The sequence below is a fragment of the Poecilia reticulata genome, chromosome 6, assembly GCF_904066995.2.
Source record: "Poecilia reticulata chromosome 6, P_reticulata-male-v2, whole genome shotgun sequence".
Taxonomy (NCBI): Eukaryota; Metazoa; Chordata; class Actinopteri; order Cyprinodontiformes; family Poeciliidae; genus Poecilia; species Poecilia reticulata.
The window spans coordinates 31,188,025-31,211,989 of record NC_088835.1 but is presented as its reverse complement, the minus strand read 5'-3'; the positions used below and the strand labels follow the sequence as shown (position 1 = coordinate 31,211,989).

The window sequence follows — 23,965 nt, the reverse complement described above, 5'->3', positions numbered from 1 at the left end:
CTAATAATTTGCAAATAATTTCCCTCTGCCAAAGTCAAGGACAGCGGCTGGACGGCTGATGTTACCTGGATCAAAGCCGGCGGCCGTCTGGACCCACAGCTTCATTTAGGATGTCGCAGTCTGTTAGCGAATCGACGTCAGTGAGGATTCAGGTCAGACTCTGTAAATCCTGGTGAGTTTATAACCCATCAGATTTCTGGTGGTTTTAATTTAATGTCTTCACTTTGAACCTGGAAATGAACCGTGATGGGAACACCTCCGCTAATCCACTAAGGTGCTAAAATCACAGCTAAGTTTTCACTTAGCACGTTTTTGCTAACTGTGAAAACTCTTAGCGCACTTAGCTTAGCTTCTCCTAAATGAATGTTTCCAGATAAACTCTAAATTATTTGGCTGTTTTGTAAACTTTCAGCTCAATAAACTTTGATATCTGTGTTGAAATTTTGGATTCCGACTGTCAAATCTAACTTACATTCAGGCTCTTATTTTGAAGTAGCTTCGGGGCACTTTGTTTGGATTTTCAACGACCAGCTCAAGATTTACAGGACGTGGAGGTTTACTGTCGAGAAGAACGGCCGATTTAACCGCCTGAGAGAAAAAAGTGCCTGAAAGGAGATGTAACCCGTAATTAGTCAATTAGTCAGACTTTTATTTTTACGGGCCCACTTCCTGTTTTGCCCCCAAACTCTTCAACTTATTTAAAGCCCCGCCTCAGCGCAGTTTAAAACACCACCTGTGATTGTGACTGGCTGTTGGCGTCTTGCTGATCATCTCTCCTTGGAAAATTCACCCAAATCTCTGAAAGTGATTTGAACTATTAGTGAGTTTGCTTGTCTGATAGCAGTTTTGTTCAGCATGAAAGTTTTGCTCGATGGCTCATTGGAGCGTTGTTTTATTAGAACTGTGGCAGTTGTTACCTGGGCTGTCACCGGGATTCAGCTGATCGCAGTCTAGCACTCTCTGCTCAAAGGTAATTGTTAGTTTTGTGCAAGATTTCTTTTTCAATTTAATTACTTTTGTAATGAAATTGATTGAAAATAGGATGTAGCTACATTTAAATTGATATTGCGCAGTACATTTATTTTCTTTTTCCTCACACTGCTTGAGTATTTTGAGTTAATTTATTTTCTCTTGATTGATATTTTGAAAGTGAACTTTGATTTCAACTTTAACCTTCAATGGATTAGTTTGAAATATGATGATTCTTTTTGTTTATCTAAATTATGGTTAAGTTAACCTGAAATGTTTAGTTTAATTATTGAATTTGATATTTATTGTATTTGTGTGTTTGCACATACTTATTGTTGATAAAACGCCTAATGGGTTTTTTTTTTTGGCCTTTTAGGTCGGGTTTTTTTGATGGATCAGATTCTCAGATCCTCTTCTGAGCAAAGGATGGCGAGCTAAGGACAAGAACTCTGATCTTTTGAATTGATTTATTTTGAATTAATTTGACCCTCATTGTGTATTTGTAATTGTTTGTTGTTGTTTTTTTCCCCCCTATCATCAATACAAAAAACACCAAAACTAAAACAGTGATTGTGTCTTCATTCACACCTCAGGCTCCTTCAAGAACCATCTTCTGATACTGCTTTTGTAGCCGCAGTTAGCTGCGTAGCCCATAACTGTTACAGAGACATGGTCACACAAAGCAAAAAGTTTTGTTTTATTCTGAATTATATTTGTAATATTTGGCTTTACCCAACTCCTAGCCATGAAACGGTTTTGAATATCAGTCAGAACCTGGGAAAAAAAGGCAAAAACCTTAAAAATTCAAACATGTACCCTGGCATTTCTACGTTCACATTTTCAGCGATGAGTTAAAGGAGGCAGGCGGGAATTATTAGTTCAGAATCCAAACGCTGACGAGCCGAAAACCCCAGAGAGCCATAAACAACATTTACACACGGGTAAGTATCTGCTTCTCCCTGTGATCTCTTCTCTGCTCCTGCACAGATTCACTTCTGTCTGCATCAAGCAGAGGTCTTTCCACGTCCGTGTCCAACACAAACACATAAAGAGCCGGAGCTGCAGAAGAGCAGGACCCCATGCCAAGCAGGCGGAGACGAGTTCAACCCAAGCATTGCCTGAGAAACATCCAGCGGTCTCTACGCTGAAGTCTGTTCGCGGTGGATCCCGCAGGATCCCAACGATGACGCATGAGACGTTTTAACTAAGATGTCTCTGCTGGTTGAAGTTGTGTTCAGCGTTGACACTTTTTCCAACCATGACTCATGTTCACCGACCCTCCGGCTGCAGAGCTTTTCTGCTCAGCCTCATCAAACAAACACATTTCCAAGTGAGACTCGGATCCAGAGACAGCTGAAGTTTGAACATCTCTCGCTGCGATGAGTTAAAGCTTCAGTTCTGGATCCCACCACCGTTCAGAGAGAGAGAGAGGGATTACAACGTCCAGCCAAGAAAATCACGCAGGCGGAGGAATGGAGTAAGCCCTCGGATAAAGCGTGCAGACACACTGCTTTCGGCCCAGCCAAGGAAAACCGTCCTGGAATACTGTGGAGCATCTGCGTGCCGCACCTAGACCGCGGAAATCAAAAATCAGACAGAGAGAGGTCTGTGTTGACGGCCTTACCTGAGCATGTGAGCGGCGCTGAACACCACATCGAACTCCCCACCGTCGAGGCGGGCGGCCGTCTTCGCCATCTCCGCTGCTTCCATTAGCCGTGACTCTTCCAGTAAAAACTGACCTGCAGGAGAAAACAGCAGCACTGTTAAAACATGAGCAGATCCTCCTGAAGGCGCAGAGGGACTGGAGCGCTGCACAGCGTTTACTTTGGCTCAGGCCGGCGCTGGAACACCAGATAGGAACTTCACAAACCATCCCTGTTTGGTCAGATTAGCTGACCCTGAGAGATCAAAACGTTTCTTGGAAAAGATTTGAACTTTCATAGGCGTTCCTGACTGACAGTGAACCTCTGATGGGATCAAGCAGGACCAGCAAGGCTGCAGATTTAGGGATCCTTGGAAGGTCCAGAATAAAGAGGAATTATCACCGTGTCTGACTTTGTTGGCAGCGCTGAACCTCCCACTGACCTTCAGCAGATCGCCTGACCGCTTCAGGGACGTTTCTCAGCCAATTCTGACTGTAAAAAACTGGCCAACTCAGCGGCTTCGGAGGCTGTTTTTTGTATTCAAACATTTAGGTTTGGAATGCTAACCTAAATGTATTCAAACATTTAGTTTGGAATACTAACCTAAATGTATTCAAACATTTAGTTTGGAATACTAACCTAAATGTATTCCAAACTAAATGTTTGGAATACTAACCTAAATGTATTCCAACATTTAGTTTGGAATACTAACCTAAATGTATTCAAACATTTAGTTTGGAATACTAACCTAAATGTATTCAAACATTTAGTTTGGAATACTAACCTAAATGTATCCAAACATTTAGTTTGGAATACTAACCTAAATGTATTCCAAACATTTAGTTTGGAATACATTTAGTTTGGAATACTAACCTAAATGTATTCCAAACATTTATTTTGGAATACTAACCTAAATGTATCCAAACATTTAGTTTGGAATACTAACCTAAATGTATCCAAACATTTAGTTTGGAATACTAAATGTTTGGAATACATTTCCAAACATGTATTCCAAACTAAATGTTTGTATTTACTAAATACAAACATGTATTTTGTATTTACTACAAAATACATGTTTGTATTTAGTAAAAGATCAGATTTTTACTGATCTTGGTATTTTTTACCAAGATCAGTAAAAAATAAAATCGATTTATTTTTTAAATTTTTTTTATCTTCCCTCCAACTTTCTGAGGTCCACTAGTGTCTTCATGGTGGCTCCCACTTTGATAAACTCTGTCTGATAACATATTTATTCACATCATTTTCTCATATTTTGACATCTTTACAGAAAAATATGATTAATTTAACATGATAATAAAACTGAATGTTTTTAAAAATGATGGAAGACCAGAGAGACGCTGAAATCGTCACATTTCATGTCCGCATCACACTGAAGTGAACAATGAGAGGAAGTCATCCTCTGTTCTCATAAAACTCTCTAACCAGGCACAGAAAGAGATGCTTGACGTTTGGAGGGAGACGTGACAAAAGGGTCAACAAACACTTGTCCAAAATGGGTAAATTCCTGCCTTTGTGCAGAACGTCTTCAACAGCCAAATCAAATAACTGAGATGTGAGGATAAGAAGTCAGGATGTGTCAATTTGAAATAAAAACAGAAATCCCACCGTAATGCATGTAGCAGTTGCCCTTAGTGGGATCCAGTTGGATGGCCTTCAGGAAGTAGCGCTCAGCTTCTGTTTTCTGCCCCTGAGAGGGAAGGATTAGAAGCAGCGTCATTATTTCTGCACCCACTTCTCAAAGCTGCTCATTATGAAAACACCAAGGTCTGCTCAGCAGCCCAGATACCTCTGCATGAACCCAATGCCCTGCACCTCAACCACAGGCTGCTGCAACAATAAATCCCAATAAACGGACAGGAAACATGGGAACCGCAAGTGTTATTCTCCCCTCCTCACGTGTCATCCGTCAAAAGTGCACGGTGTCATGTTTGGCCCAGAGAAGGCTTGTTCATTACCACTTTAATCTGAGGGAGAAACACTTCCAGAGCAGAAGCACCGGAGGCCAGCATGTGTGTGTGGCCTGATGAAACAGGACAGTGTGTGGAAAGTGTGTGAGCGCAGCCACAGAGAACCTTACGGGTCTGCAGGGACTTGGAGACTCGCATATATATGAGGATCACACAAGTTTTATTCAATCGAACGGTTACTCCGGCCTTTAGAGAGACGAGCGAATCAATACTGGAGGCTGTTGGAACAGCCGGTTTGAAACTCTTCAGATGCACAAAGCTCCTTTACTCTCTGCAGACTGGAACAAGGAGCCAATCACAGCTCAGCCCGACCAGAGAAAGCAGAAAATCTGAGGATGTTTAACACCTGAAAGCCCAGTAGACTCAGTTCGGTTGGAGACGAAAACAGCAGCATCTGCTCCAACTCCAGCTGCTGTGGCTCTGAGTCAAATCAACCTGTTCCCCTCCTGGCCTGTGGGGGCGCTGCACCAAGAACCACTGACAAAAACCTCTGAAGCACAACTTCCTTCTTCACCAAATGGAAACAAAAATGAGTCAGGTTTTAGCACTTGGAGGGTTTCTCTTTTGTCTTTGGTAAAAGACATTTCTACCGCTATTGCTAGGCTAATGTGTTTGTTTTGTCTGTATTTACCCAGAATGCCCTGCGCTGTAGTCCACTTCCTGCTTTTGGAGCGGTCTCCAGTCTCTGAGAAAATCAGGTACATGTTTACCAGGCGCTGAGCTGGTGGTGTACTAGTCTGGGTCAAAGTTCATGTCTGAGCAATATCACATCTGTGCATTTTTGTTCTGGTCTGGATGGAGGGATGGGTGCCTTTAAGGCCCAAACGCATTAAGAACAACAGACGTAGAAAAACAGAACGACGTCCTCAGAGGTAGGAAAACGCAGAGAAACTTCAGCAATAAATGTTCCTGAGATGAGTCCGCCGTTGGCTTCTCTTCCTCTTGTTGTGAGAGAAAATCGAAAGCATAATAAAGCCAACAGGGGGTTGAAAAGACGGATGAGAAAAGCAGCTGTATGCGCTCTTCCTCTTGCTCCAAACATGCCGAGCTCACTGCAGATTCCTCACACCTTAAATCCCTGATAGCATCAGGCGAGCTGCAGATGCAGCTCCGACTCTGACGTCTGCTTCGTGTTATCCGAGGAAGTGGCGGGAAAACGTCAACATGCATCCCAGCAGGGACCTGAAACCCAGGACTGATCTTCATCATGACCTTCTTCATCGCTCCAGATGTCAGCTACCTGTTCAGCGCCACCATCCTCAGTGACCCCTCTGTGACCCTGTGTGACCCTGTGTGACCCCTCAGTGACCCCTCTGTGACCCTGTGTGACCCTGTGTGGCCTTGCAGCAGAGCGCCATCCTGCAGCCTCCCTGCAGCTTGCGGGGAAGTGAACCTGAAACCCGGCCAGCATCTGAAGTGTCTTCATCATGAAGAGTTGTTCCTCAGGGAGCGAAGCCTGAGGGCTGCAGGCCGGTCCACTTCCTGCTCTGCGTTTGATCATGTAAACCTGCTGACATGCGCGGCGGCAGCTAAAGGCTGCGATCAGGAGCTGCATGCAGGCAGGAACAAGCAGCGGCGTCCAGACACGACGGTCGTCCTGAAGTCTGAACTCTGTTTTCACCTCAAACCAGCTCACACAGCGACTCTTAGCTCATCCGTTTGTTCAGACAGTAAGAGAACAGAAAACTCATCCAGCCTGACGCTCAAAACCCAATTTAAACTCATTATGCAGCGATTACCAGCACGATAACGCAGGCAGGTTATTTAAGAACAAAACAGATTAAGACAATTTTCCTTTGCTATTACAATGATGTAAATGGAATTATTGTTTTAGCTTTGCTAAAAAGTAAAACCTGAATTCATGCTGGATCTGTTGAAATGAACAGAACCTCCGAATGAGGCTCTACTCCTCAGTTTCTGCATGGATTTATCAGCCGACCTCACAGTGTGATAGATTTGGATCCTCTGGAGGTTCTAGGTGTTACAAACAGAGCTGAACTTTTCTCCTCTTCTTAATTTAACAGCAGAGAAAGCAGCATCGACATTTACTTTAGGTTTTGGTTATTAAACCTAAACTTTTAAACTTTTTGAGAACAAAGATTCCCTGCAAGATTCCAAGACTGATAAGTGAGAATAACAAGGAGAAAGCTGGAGATGCACCAATCAAACAAAATCTGATTTTATTTTCAATCATAAATACAACAAACAGAATCATCCCTCCCTCCGGGCTGCATGGTTATTGGTATTCTTAGAAGCAGCATAATAAGTAAAAAGGAGCAAATTTTAACTTCTGTTCAGGTGGGAGATTCAGAGTTCAGGAAGTTTTCAGTAGGAATCCAAACATTGTCTTTTTTTTATTCACGTCTGTTCCTTCAGGGCCAGGCAGTGAGAGAGAAAGACATTCAATAACAGATGAATCTTTAGAAACTTTTTCTGCTCACTGAGATGCAGAAGGAAGCCAAGCAGCTACTTCTTTATTTTCCACTATGTTTTAGGAAGTTGGCTTTCTGTTTCTTCAAAGACACAACAGGAATGAGATTCCACTGAAAGAAGGTTTTAATGTTGAGCTGAAACCCAAACCTGAGTTCAGGTTCTGAAACGTCTGGCTGCTGCAGCGCAGCTGCATCCTCTCATCAGCAGCCTTTCATTCAGCTCTGCAGGCTGGATGAATGAATGAATGTCTGGCATGTTGGAGAAGAGACAAGAGGAAATAACACAGGAGGACTGGCGCTTCATTCCACCGCTATCAATATTGTGATGAGAAAACCTCTCCACAGAAACATCATAACTGTGAAATAAGAGATAATGAGCTAAAACTAGTTGCTGCATTGAATTACAGAACGTCCTGTAAGCTGAGTGTGATCCAGATTATTTATCCCGGAGCTTCAAATGAAGTCTTACTGTGATAGCCAGGAGTTTTCCGTAGGTGAGGTGAGCAGGAATGTGGTCCGGTTTGGCTCTCAGCGACTCCCTGTACCAGTGATCCGCTTCAGGCAGCTTGTTCAGGCGCATGTAGGCTTCACCTGGGGGTCAGAAGGTCAGATCAGGGGTCACAGAGTCACAGGCCGAGACACCAAACTGCTTCCTGCTCTTCTTCTGGTGACAGTCGTCACAAACGATGGCCGACAGGCACAACAAGGAGCTGCAAGAGCCAGACGCTTCAAAACACACAACAAAAAAACCTACAACCAACAAAACAAATGGAAACGATGCAACAACAAACACAATTCTGCAACAACAGGCAACAGGAGAAACGCCACAATTAGTAAAAACAGCAGCAAAAACGAAAAGCTGCAAACTCACTGAAGGGAAAGTTTGTTACACTTTATGTCTTTTTCATTAGCGCCTTAACTTAGCTAATATTACTGATTCCAGACTCCCCCTAGTGGTCTGGAGGACTTCCTTATTGCAGTTGTTTTTGCAGTTTGCAGCGTTTTCCCGTTAGCATCTCCTTCCTGTTTGCTGATTTTTCATTCACATTTGTTTTGTTAATTGCAGGTTTTTGGTTCCATGTTTTGTGACTCAAACAGTTTTTATTGGCAGAGTTTTTCTGTTGCATTTCTGTTTTTGTTATGGAGTTTGCATCATCCATGTGTTTTACTGTTGATGTGTGTTTGTACGTGTCGGCCACAGACAAATTCAAAAATATAAACACATAAAGTTCATCTGATGTTAGATTGCAGCCTGAATAATTGAAACGTTCTGGATCAGATATCAGACGGGTAGTTTTTCCTCTCCACTGTTGCCACGTGCATGCTCAGCAATGACTGCGTGCTGTCGCCCCCTGCTGGTCCAGAGGAATGAATTCTGTAAGCCAACGACTCGATGAGCTGCTGAGTTTCCATAGAAGATTTTAAAGATTATTTTAATAATGAACTGAAAGTGATTGAGCTGAAATGACTTTGTTGAAATGGCTTTATAAAAATAAAATAAACTGAATAGAATTGAATGGAGCTGCAGTCTGGGAGGCAGCGTGATTTAAATAATGGATTATTTCATATAAATTTACAGGGGATTAGAATTGGAAAATTAAGAATATGGCTCCATCCAGCCTTGTTTTTATCAGGTTGAAAATCCATTATTTATGTTACATTATCATGAATGCGGTTGCTGAGAAACTGAGATTTATAGGAGGCAAACGTTTTCTTCAGAAACCACAGGGTTTCCATTCTGTCATTTCTTCTTCATATTCCCATGTCTGCTATGCAAGTTTTGAAACTCAACCCGAGTCCTTAACCTCATTTTGGATTCAATAAGGGAGCCCTGCGGTTACTCCAATAAATAATTATTGCTGTAACTTTAATCTAATCTGAGTGTCTGTACAGCGAGTTTTATCTGGATTCTGTTATTTGCAGGTTTTTATCTCTGACCTCCTGTTTTATTGATGGCTCTGCTCCCTGGCAGAGGTTCTGTGTCTCAGATAAGCGCAAAAACTAACATGCAATTAGAAGTGACACTGAGTCCAAGGAGCTGCGAACCGGTTTGAGAGTGAGCAGCATTCCTGAGCCCACCAGAGAGCGTTGGAGGGAGACCAGCAGGGTGCAGATTACCACCCAGGTCTGCCTCTGATGAAAGCTGCTGCTCGCTGGCGTCTGACAAACAGCATGAGAGGAGCAAAGTGAGCGAAACTGGAAACAGATATGAGCACCAGAGCCAAATGTGCAAATCAGTCCAGCGAGGAAGCGGCACTAAGCAGCAGAAATCACAGATCTCTGGCCCAGCGCCTCCATTTGAAACGCCGTGTCGCCCCTTAATGGTGCCGGGAGCTTTAATCAACGTTTTGACATAATCTCCAAAGCTCTGTCATATTGTATTCTGCCAACACACAAACAAGCCCGGGGCATTACCAGGTCTGGATTACAGACATCCCAGGTTTCAACTGTTTGTCTCTTTGTGTAAATATTAAAGGTTTGAAAGGAAGAAGTGGGAAGGTTAGAGGAAGATAATGAAATCAGGAGCAGAGGAATGAGTCTGAGAGCAGCTGGTGTGCAGCTGCAGTCCAACAACCAGAGCTGCAGATTAAATCTGTTCAACATGTTAACAAAACTCTATTACTGCCTTGTTAAAGCAGGTTTTTCTGTCAGAACGCCCCCGTTCAGGTCAAACTTCTCATTTCACAATGTGATTTGTTTTCTGAGGCGGTTATTGAGCTTTCTGAATGTCTCGACTTTCCTGGGTTTTTTCTTAGTTTCTGTTCAATATCCTGTTGGTTTACCATTAGCTTCGGCTAATATTGTGTTGGTGCAACGCTTTAGCTTCCGACAAATACTGTGTCAGCGTTTTAGCATTATCTTCTGCTAAATAGCGTGTTTAGCTTGTCCACCAGGGAAGCAGCGTGTTTGAGGTTTTACCTTAATGCAGGTCCACAGGTATCAACCATGATCTGGGCTTTCCCAGACTGTTTAAAGGGACAGTAACACTGTTTTATTCTCATGATCCTGAAACAAAAGCAGCACTCACCCAGCATGTTGTAGAGGCTCTGCGGTGCAAATTGCCGTGGCATTTTCTGTATTGCTTCTTTAAACATGGAGATCGCCTCCTGTGAAAGAAACAAAGCAATGAGGAAAAGAAGGTGGGGGATGTTTGTGTAAGAAAAAGCAGATAGATCCTCCCAGATAAAAAAAAAAAACTGGCTTTGGGGAACAAGCGGCTGCTCCGGTGCGGCCGGGTCCGGCCAATATGAATACCCAGCGTGGAATCGGGGGTCTCCGGTTGGGTGGTTCATACAGAGCTGAGCACAAAGCCTCCATCCTGCGCGTCACGGCTGTTAGCACAACCAGAACAGTGCTGGTTACTGACGGTGGTACAGTGGATGTGGTGCATGTCAACCGACTGACCTCAGAGGACCCCTGAGTTTAAATGGGGACTGTTTTAGGCTCAAGCATGCAAACAGTTTATAAAGTACAAAACCAGCAGAACTACAGCTGAATCTACAGCAGTGGTGTCAAACTCATTTTTATTTTGGGCCGAATCAAAAATCTGAATGTTCTTAAAGGGCCGGTTGCACCAGAATCTATTGATAAAACCAATAAAACTGTTAAAATATCAATAAATAGCTGTTCCTCCAGGATTTGTGATTATTTTAGTGTTTATTTTTGCAATCAAAATGACAGATTTTGTGGTGAATATTAAGAAATATTTGTAATTGTTATTTTACAGTATTTACGCTAATGTATGATGTTAAATGTGACTCTTTATCACTCGCTGTATCAGTTACGGATTTAATGTTTTTGACCAATTTTGAGAAAATTTGCAGTAAAATCAGGAAAAAAATGTGGAAATTTGTTGAATTTGTGTGATTTTTGCAGATTTGTGAAAAACTGGAAGGACTTATTGATGTAATTTGGAGTCCAGAGGGCCACATAAAAAGCTGTGGCGGGCCAGATTTGGCCCCCGGGCCTTGAGTTTGACACCTCTGATCTACAGCATCACTGCTTACGCTCAACATAAATGTGCAGCATTGGAAAAACGGCCATTTTAGCCGAGCCCACTGGGCCTTTAGGGGCATGAAATAGAGTGAATTTGTTCAGAGCAGCCTGAGGATTATCTGTGCAAACAGCAAACACAACGTCCCTTATGACAGAAGCAATTTAAAATAATGTCCGTATGAAAGCAAGTGTTTTACTCCGTGTCCCCTGGAGGCTCCGTCAGCAGCATCCTGCGTTTCGTCTCAGTTTACTGTGGTTTGAAATCATAACGCTTTTCATCATGAAGGGAATGAAAAGCAGGACATTTATCAGGATAAAACATGAAAAATGAAATGGATCTACTGCTGTACAAAGTATAACATCAATATCCAACTGATTATAAAAAAAGCTAAATGGAATTTACATCAAAAATTAGAAGAATTAACAATTTATCTTACTTTAGAAATAGAAATTTCTCACTATTTTTTTAAAGAAAATCCAGCTTATTATTGCTGCAGAGCTCGTTCTGCATCGAGATGGCTTGTGTTTACTGGTTCTGCTTACAAATGCGAGCAAAACTTTGTCATTAGATGCGTTTCCATTAAATCAGAAGCTCAAAATCGCGTGAATACGTTTGTTGTTAAAAAGTTTACTGACCTTCCAAATACTTCCTGCCGTCTTTGCGGTTCGACTATCTGAGCCGTAAAAAGTGCTTCCATTACAGTTTTGCAAAATAGACCGATTCTGATGCGGCCAAAAAACCCTCGTGACAAAACTAGAGTTCGTTTAAATGATGTTTCCATGAAGCTGATTTTAATTGTGTGACTCAGTGGAAACACAGAGCATGTTTGGTGCTGAAGGCGGTCCGGTCCGGTTCGGTTTGGTGCCGTACCTCCTGCTGGCCCTGCTCATGCAGCAGCTTGCCCAGGTTGTACAGGCAGCTGGTGACTGAACTCTTGTGGGCGTGGGGGTCCTTCAGGTTCTCGTCAGGGATGTCGGCGCAGGTCAGGAAGGTCCGCTTGGCCTCGTCCAGGCGGCCCTGATTCATGAGGATGATGCCCGTGTTCAAGTAGGCGGCTGCAGAAGGAAACAGGCAGGAGGTGAGGGTCAGGCTAATCCCTGGCTCCAGGTGTCTCATCATTCTAATGGACTTGGTCTTGATGCTTTTATTGCATTATAACAAGGACTGAACAGAAATCTGACTGTGACCAACTGAATGGTTTTTACAGGATTGAATTAGCCTGAACTGGATTATTGCATGTATCTGCCGGGGCGTTTTGGATATGACTTGTGTGGACTGGTGCCGCATAAACAGATCGATCCAGCAGCACTCAGCTCAGTGATGGCTGTTTATTGATTTCCATAATCATATTACATCCCTCACAGCTGCACATCCAGTTCTTTGTGGTCGCCTGAAACATCCGTTTCTCTGTGAGTTTCATTCCTTTATCCTTCATGACAGCAGAAACATGTTTATATCTATTAAAGCTGTCCTAACTCAGACGGGTTGGGTGTTTGATGAAGACAGTAAAATAAAGTCATGAAGGTTTTTTTTCCATCTCTTTCCTGGTAAAATCTGCATTTCTGTTTGAAACAGTCGGTTTTCTGGGATGTAAAAACGTTTAGTTGTCTGTTTTTCCTCAGGATGCCTCAGTTATCCTGATCCGTCTCTGGATCTGCTGCTGCTGCTGGGAAAAACCGACCACTTTCCTCACTTTCTTCTCCTACTACTCTCCAACTTGCGTTATTTGCCATTTCATCTGTAAACTTTATGTTTTCTCAGTTACAGAAGCGACACCTGACTCGATGCTCTGCTGGCTTTTCTTACTTTAAACACTTTTTAGACACTTTTTAAACTAATTTGAATAATGAACTTGTTTGAAAATAAACCTGTTGCTCTATAGAAATAAACTGCCTTGGTTTGAATGTGTGCATGCTCCTCAGCTAATCCAATTTTCTGAACTATGATCATGTGAAACAGTCGACTGACTTGAATATTGATTCATATTTTTGTGGTTAATGTTTTAAAATAACTCAGCTCTTCACGGCGGCTCTGAGATTGTGGATATTAAAACACGATCCCTTTAGTAAGATGATGGATTATCCAGTTGCTCGTATGTTTTTTGCATTTGATCATCTCCAGTTAAATCTGAGCTGCACATAATTACACCAACAGATATTTGAAACACAGTCTGAGATTTATGAACGTTTTATTCTGTTGGGGAAAACACAAAAACGGATAAATTTCTATTCTCCTTGCTGCAGCTGGATCGGATTAGAACTGATGAACGCTGGAATGTTTGAAACTCTTTATGGGTTTTGTTAAACTTGTGAAACCCTGTTTTTCTCAAATCTGGCTGAAGTTTTTCCATCTTTTCTATTTGTTTGCAGGCATTATGCCGAGTTATCTGGAGCCGCTTCTGCTGTGCGACTGACAGGATCTTCTGATCAATACCTGCCGGTGAGTAATTAGTCTCAGAGGAGCTTCGTCTTTAAAGAAAGCCTGGTGGTTGGAATAAATAAACTGGACGCATCGGATCGATCTGCCGGGCTCAGAAAGACGGCAACAGCATAATGGAGGTTAAGGAATCAAACAGTTTTCTGCTGTTTTTACTCATCCTGCGCATTTGGATCGGCTCCACCTGATTCTGCAGTGAACACTTTCCTTTATGAAGAAGAATTAATAAAACGCAGAAAGACAAATCAGTCTTTCAGTGAAATTTAAGCATTTTTCCAGAATTTTCAAGGTAAGTTTTCGTACTTTTCCAGCACCAAAACACCAATGAACACAGAATGGCAACAAAGTTTTAATTCACTACATGACGTAATTTATCCATCCATCCCTCCCTGTGTATTTAGTCCCATGGCTGCACAGTGGCGCAGTTGGTAGAGCTGTTGCCTTGCAGCAAGAAGGTTCTGGGTTCGATTCCCGGCCCCGGTCTTTCTGCATGGAGTCTCCATGTTCTCCCTGTGCATGGTGGGTTTTCTCCAGTTTCCTCCCACGGTCCAGAAACATGACTGTCAGGTTAATTGGTCTCTCCAAATTGTCCCTGGGTGAGTGTGTGTGTGCATGGTTGTGTGTCTCTGTGTTGCCCTGCGACAGACTGGCGACCTGTCCAGGTGACCCCGCCTCTCGCTCGGTACGTTAGCTGGAGAGGCACCAGCACCTCCTGACCCCACTGAGGGACAAGGGTGTAAAGAAAATGGATGGATGGACGTAATTTATTACTGCTATTAATAATTCTGGGTGGTAATATTTTACATTCAACCACAGGGACGAGATAAACAGTAATATGTAATATTTTATGTTTTGAAATCTGTCATCTTGTAAACCTGATGGGAGAACAAAACGCTAATTTAAGATAAAACAAAAATCACAGAATTTCAATAACTCTGCCAACCTTTACTTTATTTACACAGATCAATAAGTGACTGATCAATTATGAACAATAAATATTCTGAAAATAAACTAAAAATGTTCTTGCTAGATTCTCTAGCATTTAGCAAATGGAAATAATTTTTGTAATTCTAAAAAACATAAGAAAAGTTTAGTGTGATTTAACTTCTGACTGTGTGAAAAAATATCTGCTTCAACTGTAACATTTTTCAGATTTAGGCTTTTAATCAAGAATATTTCACTTCATAACTAAACTGTGCAGCTTAAGCTTTTTCCAGGACTTTAAACAGAAATCAGACACTTTCTAAACCTTGAAAAATTCAAGTATTTTCAAGGCTTTCAAGCACCTGTGCAAACCCTGACAAAAGGAAGCCATTTTAACGCTCCGATAAGCAGCCAACCAAAATGTTTAATCAGAGAATAAGATGTGGGCTGAATAAAAAGCCAACAATGTGGCCTAGTTAGCTCACAATTAGGCAGCGAGTGATGGTGTAACCTTGGAAAGAAAACTGTCGCATTAACATTCTGCGCTCAAAACGTCAGCAGCTCGGGGTAATTAGCTAACTCTGCTATCGGCTACTGCAGATTGGATAATTGCTGAATTAGAATTTCCCAGTTTTATCACAAGCTTGATTAGATGTTCAATTACTCCGGAGGAGGAAGGGCGAGACGGTCAGGACTGTTTATCTGTCACGGACCGAAGCCTGGAACTGGGAGGAAGAAATAACAGAGCAGAAGGTGAGAAAACTGGAAAAGACCAAGACTGAAGGAGGAGTGAAAGCAGGAGAGCGCCGCGGTGAATGACATCACGCCTGATCTGGTCACACAGCTGTGCTTGAATGCTCAGCTCCGCCGTAGACCCGCTGCCCTTTGCCATCCATTACTTCCCTTTACATAACCACAGCCTTTGTTCACTGTTGCCTGGACACGGCACAGCCACAACCACCAGGGCTGGAGGCTGTCAATAAAAAGACAAGAGCTGTACTTACAAGCCAGCGTTGGCCGGCTCCCAATGGCCAGCTTATAGTAGCGGAGCGCCTCGGAGAACTTGTTGCTTTCCTGCAGCAGCAAACCACTGGAGCAGACAAAGAGAAACCAGGACGGCATGTGAGACGGTTTACAGCTCAACGCAGGCAGGCAGTGTGCAGAGCTGAAGCTCCGAATCAAGACAAAGCAGCTGATAAGAGAGGGAATCAAATGAGTCCTGGTGTTCTACATGTCCTGTTTGACTAAAACGGCATCATTAATACTCCTGTCAGCCCAGCGACACGATGGGGAATAGAAGACAAGAGGGCAGTTTCTCAGAGAGAACAGCTGGGATCAATGCACTCCACTTTACAGAAACATCCACAAGAGCCAGAGGAAAATAAACCCAAACAAGCATGAAAATACAGCATACTCACAGGTTATACAGCATGTCGGCCATGTTGCTGCGGTAATACAGAGCGTTTCTGTAGGCCTGCTCAGCCCCATCCATCTTCCCCTGGCTCTTCAAAACATTTCCCAGGTTGCCCCAAGCTGACAGGCCACAGAGGAAAAGGTTAGCTAAATGCTAAAGGAAGGACTTTTTGTAATAATACTAAGTTTGTTAAGCAGTTTCTTTTCTCAGGTTTAACGTCTAAAACGATGCAGTTCTGCTGCAGCTGGTGATCTCACAACAAAAGGCTCTGCAGGGGAGCGCAGGACATGAAGAAAAAACGGTTTTCCAGGGACTGAGCCTGGAAGACGACCAGCGCAGCAGCAAGGAGCAGAGACGATGAGTACAGTTTATAAAAGATCCTTGATTATTGTAAAATAAAGGCAGATTAACACACAATAATGCTGCATGTAGGATATGTACTTTATGTGAACTCAGATTTTATCTGGCAATAAGACCTAAGCTCCATAAAGTTATTATCACAACATTTCACAGAGCATCTAATAGCTGCTGTTTTGTTTAGCATGATCAGATGTTTGTTTTTCCAATCAGTTTTATAATCCAGGGATATTATTCTGATGAAAAAACAAGTTTTTCTTTGTTTATGTTGAAGCTTCAGTGGAAACAAAAGAAAAAAGATGAAAAATGAATGTGGAGAAAACTAAGACGAATGAAAAGTTAGCAGAAAAGCTGAAACTGAAAGGGAAATAAAATCATAAATCATTGTTGATTTGTTAATAGAATCATGACAAACAAGTTTTTACTACTTTTGTTATGTCAAATCTCAGTTATAAACTCGGTATCGCTGCATTTTATTTAACTATCGGGAAGATTTGGTTGGATGGATATTTGGAAGGAGATCAAATGTAAATTCTGAATGATATGAAAATATCTGGTCTGTTGGATAAACTGTCACTGATCTTTTTGTCAACATTTGATGCATAATTTAAAAGCTAAATCTCACAAACATGGACAGAGACAAGATTCTGGTAAACAGTCATTAAATGTGGGCTAATCTGTCCTGGTCTCCAGAATCTAATCAGCATTTTAACCATTAGAAGGAGAAGTTAAAACAATTGGAGCTACAAATCCAGACTGATGCAGCCTGCATCACGTTTTCTATTTAGAAAAGATCCAAACAGTTTGTGTGTCTGATGTTGGGCTCCCTTCAAACCTCATATTAGCTTTGTTGAATGTAAGGCGGGACATTGCTGCTACCGTGTTGGCCTGCCAAAGCAAACAGCTGTCATGCCTCAGCGCCGCTGCAGAATCTGAAAGGGAAATTAGCAAACTCAACGTGTCCTTCTGCTGCATCGCCTGCTTCCCTGCTCAGCAACTCTGCAAACTTAGCTTTGGGTTTAAATCTGCGTCTGATTAGTTTGAAGCCTTTTGAATATTTTATGTGCGGCTGGAAGTGACAGACGGGGACAGACGGGGACGGCGTTGTGAGCAGGAAACGGCAGGAAAGCAGGAGAAAACGCGTCATCAAGACTGACAGCTTCGTTTTAACTCACTGCTGCTGCTGCTGCAGGTGAATATTACCATATGCAGAGTTTATTTTATCCTACTTTTAGTCTGTGCACTAAGGTCTCCGTCTGTCTGTGGAGATCCTGAGTGATGGAGACATTTTGAAGCAGATTCACTCTAAATTATTTAGTATTGCAGAAAACCGACGGAGACAAGAACACACTGAAAGCCAAAAGACCTCCTGCAGTTATCCAGGCAATAAAACGAGATGCGTTGCACGCAGAGATGTCTGCTTAACTGTGGATGTGCTTAAGTTTAAACAATTAAAGGCAAGGATTAGGACTGCAAAGACTATTTTGGTAATTGATCATTTTGATGATTCATCTGATTTTTAAAAATTGGCGCATTCTGCAGATTTTCAATTCAGTCAAGATGCAAATAAGCAGCTAATTCAATTCCTTTAAAATAAGGAAATAAACATTTGCATAGAATGCAGTAACACTTGATCACTTGTAGCAGAAGATGAATCTGCAGCTAAACTGTTTACTAATCTTGCAAAAGATGCTTTATATATATATATATATATATATATATATATATATATATATATATATATATATATATATATATAGTTTTTAATCTTAAATGAAAAAAGTATACATTTTAATTACAATCCTGTTGCTCTTTCAGCAGAAGCTCATTTTTAGAGTCTGTCCAGTTCATTACCAAATTAGCTGACAGTTATTCCAATAATCGATTAATCACAATGAATCGTTTCATCTTACCTTTAGCAGGATTGACATAGATCCCTGACTTGTAGAGCATCTCCTCGTTGTGCCAGTCCTGATTCCTCACCACGGTTTTCATCCCAAACAGCAGCAGCAGGGCGCCGCTGCAGAGCAGCACCAGCCTCCTGCAGGACCTGCGTCGCACACACAGCGACCGCAGCCCCACAGCCACCAGCAGGCAGAAGCCCATGCTGGGGATGTACAGCACCCTCTCTGCTATCACAAAGCCAACGTAGAAAAACAGGTTTGTAGCAGGTAAAAAGGGGACGGCCAGAAGGCCCAGGGAGAAAGCCACCACGTTGTCCGTGGTCGGCAGTGAAGTCCTGCGCTCCGACAGGCTGCTGGTTCCGTTCTGGGTGAGGATAGTGTTGGTGTCTGTGTGAGAGTTGTTTGTGTGTTCGTGGTAACTGTGTCCATTGCTGTTCCCATTCCTGCCGTTAATGTAATGGTGGCTTTTCCCATTGGTTTCCTTGGTCCTGGCTGCTGAGTGCATCCACAGGCCAAACCAGCCCAGCAAAAGCAACCCGAGGTAAAACAGAACCGTGTGGACGTTCCTCCAATCAGCAAGGCTCCTGATCAGAGGTAAGGCGTCCATCGACCAATCAAAGCTCAGCGTGTCCGGGCAGAGGAGGAGCCAGAAGTTGACGGCGGGCAGGTGGAAAAAGGTCAGAGTCCTGGCGAGGAGCGATGGCGAGTCAGCGGCCGGGTTGTCCGAGTTGGAGAAGTTGGGCGGCTTGTTGCCCATCCAGGAGAAGCGGCAGGCCAGCAGGACGACTCCCCACACGGCCAGCAGCAACACGTTCAGCCGCAGCTGCTGGTTCCTCCTCTGCCGGACACAAAGACACAAAACCGGATCACAAAGCAGCAAACACCAGCCCACAGCATATCAACTAGCTTAGCATGGAGATAGCTGCATTTTCTTTCAAATATGTTTTAGGAATAATCTTTTCTGGTCTTTTTAAAAAAAAATTTAAATCTCTTTAATGTTTGTATCTTTACTTTTTAATTTCCTTTTATTTCTCTTTCTCACTGTTTACGTTTTAATGATGAAAACGTCCCAGTTAAACATGTTTAGCTGAAGTCCTCAAAGGGACGTGGGTTTTAATGTTTTTATCTTTTTTTAAATCTCTTTCTCACTGTTTAGTCAATGTCACTTTCTGTTTTTATTTAAGTATGTAAAGCACTCTGAAATGCCTTGCTGCTGAAATGTGCTATACAAATAAAATTTGATTGATTGATTAGAAATATTGGGACAAGAGAGAAAACTGCAAAATAAGAATGGTGGAAAGTTGGACTGAATAGTTGTATTGATTCCAGATTATTCATGACATGGTTGGTCACGTTTGTGTTTGTCAGTTATTTCTATTTGCTAAACACCAGAAGCATGAATTTTATTTGACTTCAGTCAAAACGAGCGGCTTGTGTGTGAGGCAGAACCTCCTCTGGCTGAACAGAACAGCTTTATTAAAACCAGAACTTTTATGATGAATCAGTTCACTGGTTGGATCTTTTCTTTACACGCATCATTTTTCCTCCGCAGACAGAAGAAAACAAGCACAGCTGTCTGAGCTCCATTCATCACAACACGGCTGATATTCAACACTTTCTCCAGAAACATGTAGAGTGTTGGGCTGTTCGATAACTTGTTGGCTGAAAAATGACCCGGCTCATTTCTGCAGGAGTCTGTTCAGGCGACTTGCACTAGAAAACGAGCAAAAGTTTCCAACCTGCTCCGTAGTTTTAAAGAGCTCAAGGGAAAAGAAGATGCATACCTGGACAGGTTGCCAGTCTGTCGCAGGGCAACACAGAGACACACAACCACACACACACACTCACACATAGGGGCAATTTGGAGAGGCCAATTAACCTGACAGTCATGTTTTTGGACTGTGGGAGGAAACCGGAATACCTGGAGAAAACCCACCATGCACAGGGAGAACATGGAGACTCCATGCAGAAAGACCGGGAATCGAACCCAGAACCTTCTTGCTGCAAGGCAACAGCCTTGCAGCAACATAAAGGGCCACTGTGCAGCCCTTTATGTTTCCTATTAATAAATAAATGTTAGCTGGGGCTTTTCAGTCTGGAAAAGTCTAGAATTTGATTTTATTTCCTTCCTTATCTTTATTATTTTACTCTTTTTCATTTGAATAAAGTCAAAGGACAATGAAGTCTAAATAACACCTAAATAAAGTTGTAATATCACGAGAATGAACTTATATTATGAAAATTAAGTAATAGTAATTACCAGAATCAGTAATTAATTTTCCTAACATAATGACTTCATTATCATCACGTTATTCCCGTTGCTTGGCGAAGTGGCGGGAGCTGCAGGCTGTAGGGCTGAAACGATTCCTCGAGTGATTCGAGAACCTCGATTATTAAAATTCCTCGAGTAAAATGTTCCTGCCTCGAAGCTTCGTTAATTTATGTTTTATCATTTAGCGCACCGTGTTTCAGCCGGAACATTATCTGCGTTGCGCGGAGCTCTGACTTCCGCCTCTGAGTTGTTGACGGAAGCTACGTGTTAGCGGCATAACGTCCAATCTTCAAGTTCGGCCCGCGGGGATTTTACTGATTGGTGATAATTCCGGGTTTTCATCGTTTTTTGTGGGACCAATAAACATCCTTAAAATGACCGGCGCGATGCCGGGAGTTCGGCAGCCTTTCTGCTCCGGAGCTGCTGGTTGAACGGCGGGAAGAAGCTGAGGAGGATTTATACAGGTGAGCGGAGAGACTGAACACGGCGGGCGGCTGAGGGTTGATGCTTACAGGGTCAGAGCAGCTTTACGGACGAACCGCACAATAAACTTATATCATCCCGGTCTGAACAAACGGGAGGCGGAACATGGCTGGTAGATGAGTTTCTGAACGGAGGAGCCGTAAATATCCCGTGTTGCTCCCCCGGTCTACAAAACAGTAACTGGTAGGGAAGCTCAAAGGTGGAAAAAATAGACTGATGTTGATATCCGATAGTAACACTGGTGTTATGGAAGATTTACCAATATTTTATTTCATAATTGTTTTTATCCGATTACTCGATTAATCGTAAGAAAAATCTATAGATTACTCGATTACTAAAATAATCGTTTACAACAGCCCTAATGCAGAGCATAAAAAGATGAACTGGAGGTTAATGAATGCTGGGATCATAACATCACATTCTGTGATATTCAATCATTTAGAAGATCGTCACGTTGTAATATTCCAAAGTTTGGCCCAGAAGCCGTGATGTTTTAACCATCACAGCTTCGGGGCGGTTCCATTGATTGCTCTGTCATTTACAAACCGAGTCTGTAAAGAGGGGCATCATTAACCTTTGAGTGCAGCGTCTGTCTGCTAATGATCGCTGCCGGCGTCTGATGCCCGGAAGGAAACGAGTCCAGAAACATCCGGAAAACGCCATGACAACAGCCTGAACCTGTTTGTGCAACTTCTGAACCGAGATGAAATGTTCTGGAGATAAATCTGTGCAGCTGGAGCCTGATGCATCTGAGACGACTTATGGAAATATGACACAGACAAAAAGGTCAGGACTGAAAACGACCGTGGGGGATTTCTGGGTTTCATGGAGACGGGCGAGGAAGCTGTTTCGTTGCTTAGCAACAGAAGGTCAGAGTTTCACTCCAGATGAACATTTCGCATTGATTTTGATAATCAAGATGTTAACAGAAGAGAGTAAATAAATGAAAAACTCCAGATTTAGTCTTGAATGTTACAAAATAGGGCTGCACAGTGGCGCAGTTGGTAGAGCTGTTGCCTTGCAGTAAGAAGGTTCTGGGTTCGATTCCCGGCCCCGGACTTTCTGCATGGAGTCTCCATGTTCTCCCTGTGCATGGTGGGTTTTCTCCAGGTACTCCGGTTTCCTCCCACAGTCCAAAAACATGACTGTTAGGTTAATTGGTCTCTCCAAATTGCCCCTAGGTGTGTGTGTGTGAGTGTGTGTGTGCATGGTTGTGTGTCCTGTGTGTCTCTGTGTTGCCCTGCGACAGACTGGCGACCTGTCCAGGTGACCCCGCCTCTCGCCCGGAACGTTAGCTGGAGAGGCACCAGCACCTCCCAACCCAACTGAGGGAAAAAGGGTGAAAGAAAATGGATGGATGGATGTTACAAAATAAGAAAAAAAGACATATTTCTGTTCAGACAATAGAAGCCACCGCGCTATCTTAGAAACAGGAAGGATGAAATGTTGAGTAATTAAAATAAAACTGGGGAAACAGACAGACGTCCAAGTTTCAGATCTGCAAATGGAATCTAAACAGTTGGTTTGAAAACCAGAGAGCCTGTGCAGCTTGGAGCCGATCGGCAGAACGCCGTGACCTGAAGCTGGTCAGAGTTCACCAAAGAGGCTCGTGGGTCGGCGTTGGACCCCCAGGTCCTGCTGCGGCTCAGATTTAGGGAGATTTTCACCTGGATCTCAGGACCTCTGGCAGCTCCAAACAGCAGCTTTCAGGAAACCCCACTGTGGGGAAACCAGCCAGTCTGCAGAACGTTTCACTAAAACCAGGCATGAATCACACAACACCTGGATCTCTGCTGAGTCTGCGACTCATTTCTGCAGGTCTGTTCAGCTGCCGCTGTGATGAGAGCCGTGAGAGAAGCCATGTTTGCCTGTTCGGGATCCACCGGTGATCCACTGGAATCACTCCAGAACATGCTCACTCCAACTTGGCTCAGCGACAAACGGATTCGTCATCCTGACTCGGCGCACACTCAAACGCTGCCATCCTAACTGCATCCACATGTCACGTTTTGCTTAAAATTCTTCTTCTGCATTTCAACATTTGGGTTTTCTGTGTGCAAAAGAACATTTCTGGGCTTCAGTGAAAACATAAAACAACCCTGTGATTGCTCTTCAGTCCGTAGCTGTGACCTCAGAGCTGCTGCTCAGGGCCTGAATCACCAAACGCTCCGACTTTCTAAGGAAAATAAAAGGTGACAGAAAACAATAGGCTGCCAGCATTGTTCCAGGAGTGTAGTGAGGCACGAGCTACAGCGGCAACACAATCCCGATGCGTATTTTCTCATGAATAAATAATCTTGTGCATCCTCCAGTTAAATATCCATCAGATCAACCACCAGCCTGCAGCTTCAGCCCCCGTTATGCATGAAAACTCGAGCCGTCCAGCTTTGTGTCTTTTGTCAATAATCCAGTTTAGCCTGAAATAAGTGGTTTAGCGCAACCCCAGGGGAGGTTGGAAAACACTGTTTTTTCATCTCTTCTATGCTTCCAGCACATTCAGTTCTAAACTGATACAATTTAAGCTTTATTTGGCATGCGGATGGAAAATCCTTGGAGAAATGCAAAACAGGCTAATTACGGGAAACCCTGCTTTGAGCCGCCTCTTTTAGCTGCGGCTGTGTTTTTTCCAACAGCACCTTGTTTGTTCTGAGCAAAGGTTGCAGCAAAGTGGAAATTTAATTAGTTTAGAAAACATTTTAGAGAACATGCACAGTTTTTTTTTTTTTGAGATAATTGGCCGCTGGGCTGTGCACCACACATGTAGCAGGTTTTCAAGAGCATCCTAAGAGCAATCCATCACACCACACATCTAACAAGCCCATCAAAGTGCAAAGCCATGTCTGGCTCACACTCCAGTGAGCACCTGAGCAGGGATCCTGAGAGAGGAATGGCACGTCTGACCCTTCTCCTCCTCTCCGTCATTACTGAGATCAATTGTCTACAGAGGCTCTTTCATCAAGATCCTGCCTTCCACTGATAGACTTGTAATGGAAGTGAAAATGAGCTCAGGGAACCAATCAAACTGCATTACCGCCTTCAAAGCCGTGAGACGAAGGGACACATAAACACAAAGGAAGCTCAGGTTTAGTAGGCACGCCGCATTCCCCTCCACCTCCGCATAAATCTTTCTGAGGAGCTGATGGATG

General features: G+C 43.1%; 1 protein-coding gene across 3 annotated transcripts in view; it reads right to left on the bottom strand.

The window, feature by feature from the left end:
• The window catches only part of tmtc2b (transmembrane O-mannosyltransferase targeting cadherins 2b), a 106,447-nt gene that overhangs the window by 13,331 nt on the left and 69,151 nt on the right, over positions 1 to 23,965 (bottom strand). For all 3 annotated transcript variants that reach the window (XM_081608393.1, XM_081608392.1, XM_081608394.1), the window contains 8 exons: positions 18,074 to 18,902; positions 15,808 to 15,922; positions 15,394 to 15,479; positions 11,900 to 12,084; positions 10,061 to 10,139; positions 7,502 to 7,623; positions 4,239 to 4,320; positions 2,594 to 2,708 (listed from right to left, as the gene is read on the bottom strand). In XM_081608393.1, coding sequence (XP_081464519.1) covers positions 2,594 to 2,708; positions 4,239 to 4,320; positions 7,502 to 7,623; positions 10,061 to 10,139; positions 11,900 to 12,084; positions 15,394 to 15,479; positions 15,808 to 15,922; positions 18,074 to 18,902 — 1,613 coding nt within the window. The remainder of the gene's footprint in view (positions 1 to 2,593; positions 2,709 to 4,238; positions 4,321 to 7,501; positions 7,624 to 10,060; positions 10,140 to 11,899; positions 12,085 to 15,393; positions 15,480 to 15,807; positions 15,923 to 18,073; positions 18,903 to 23,965) is intronic.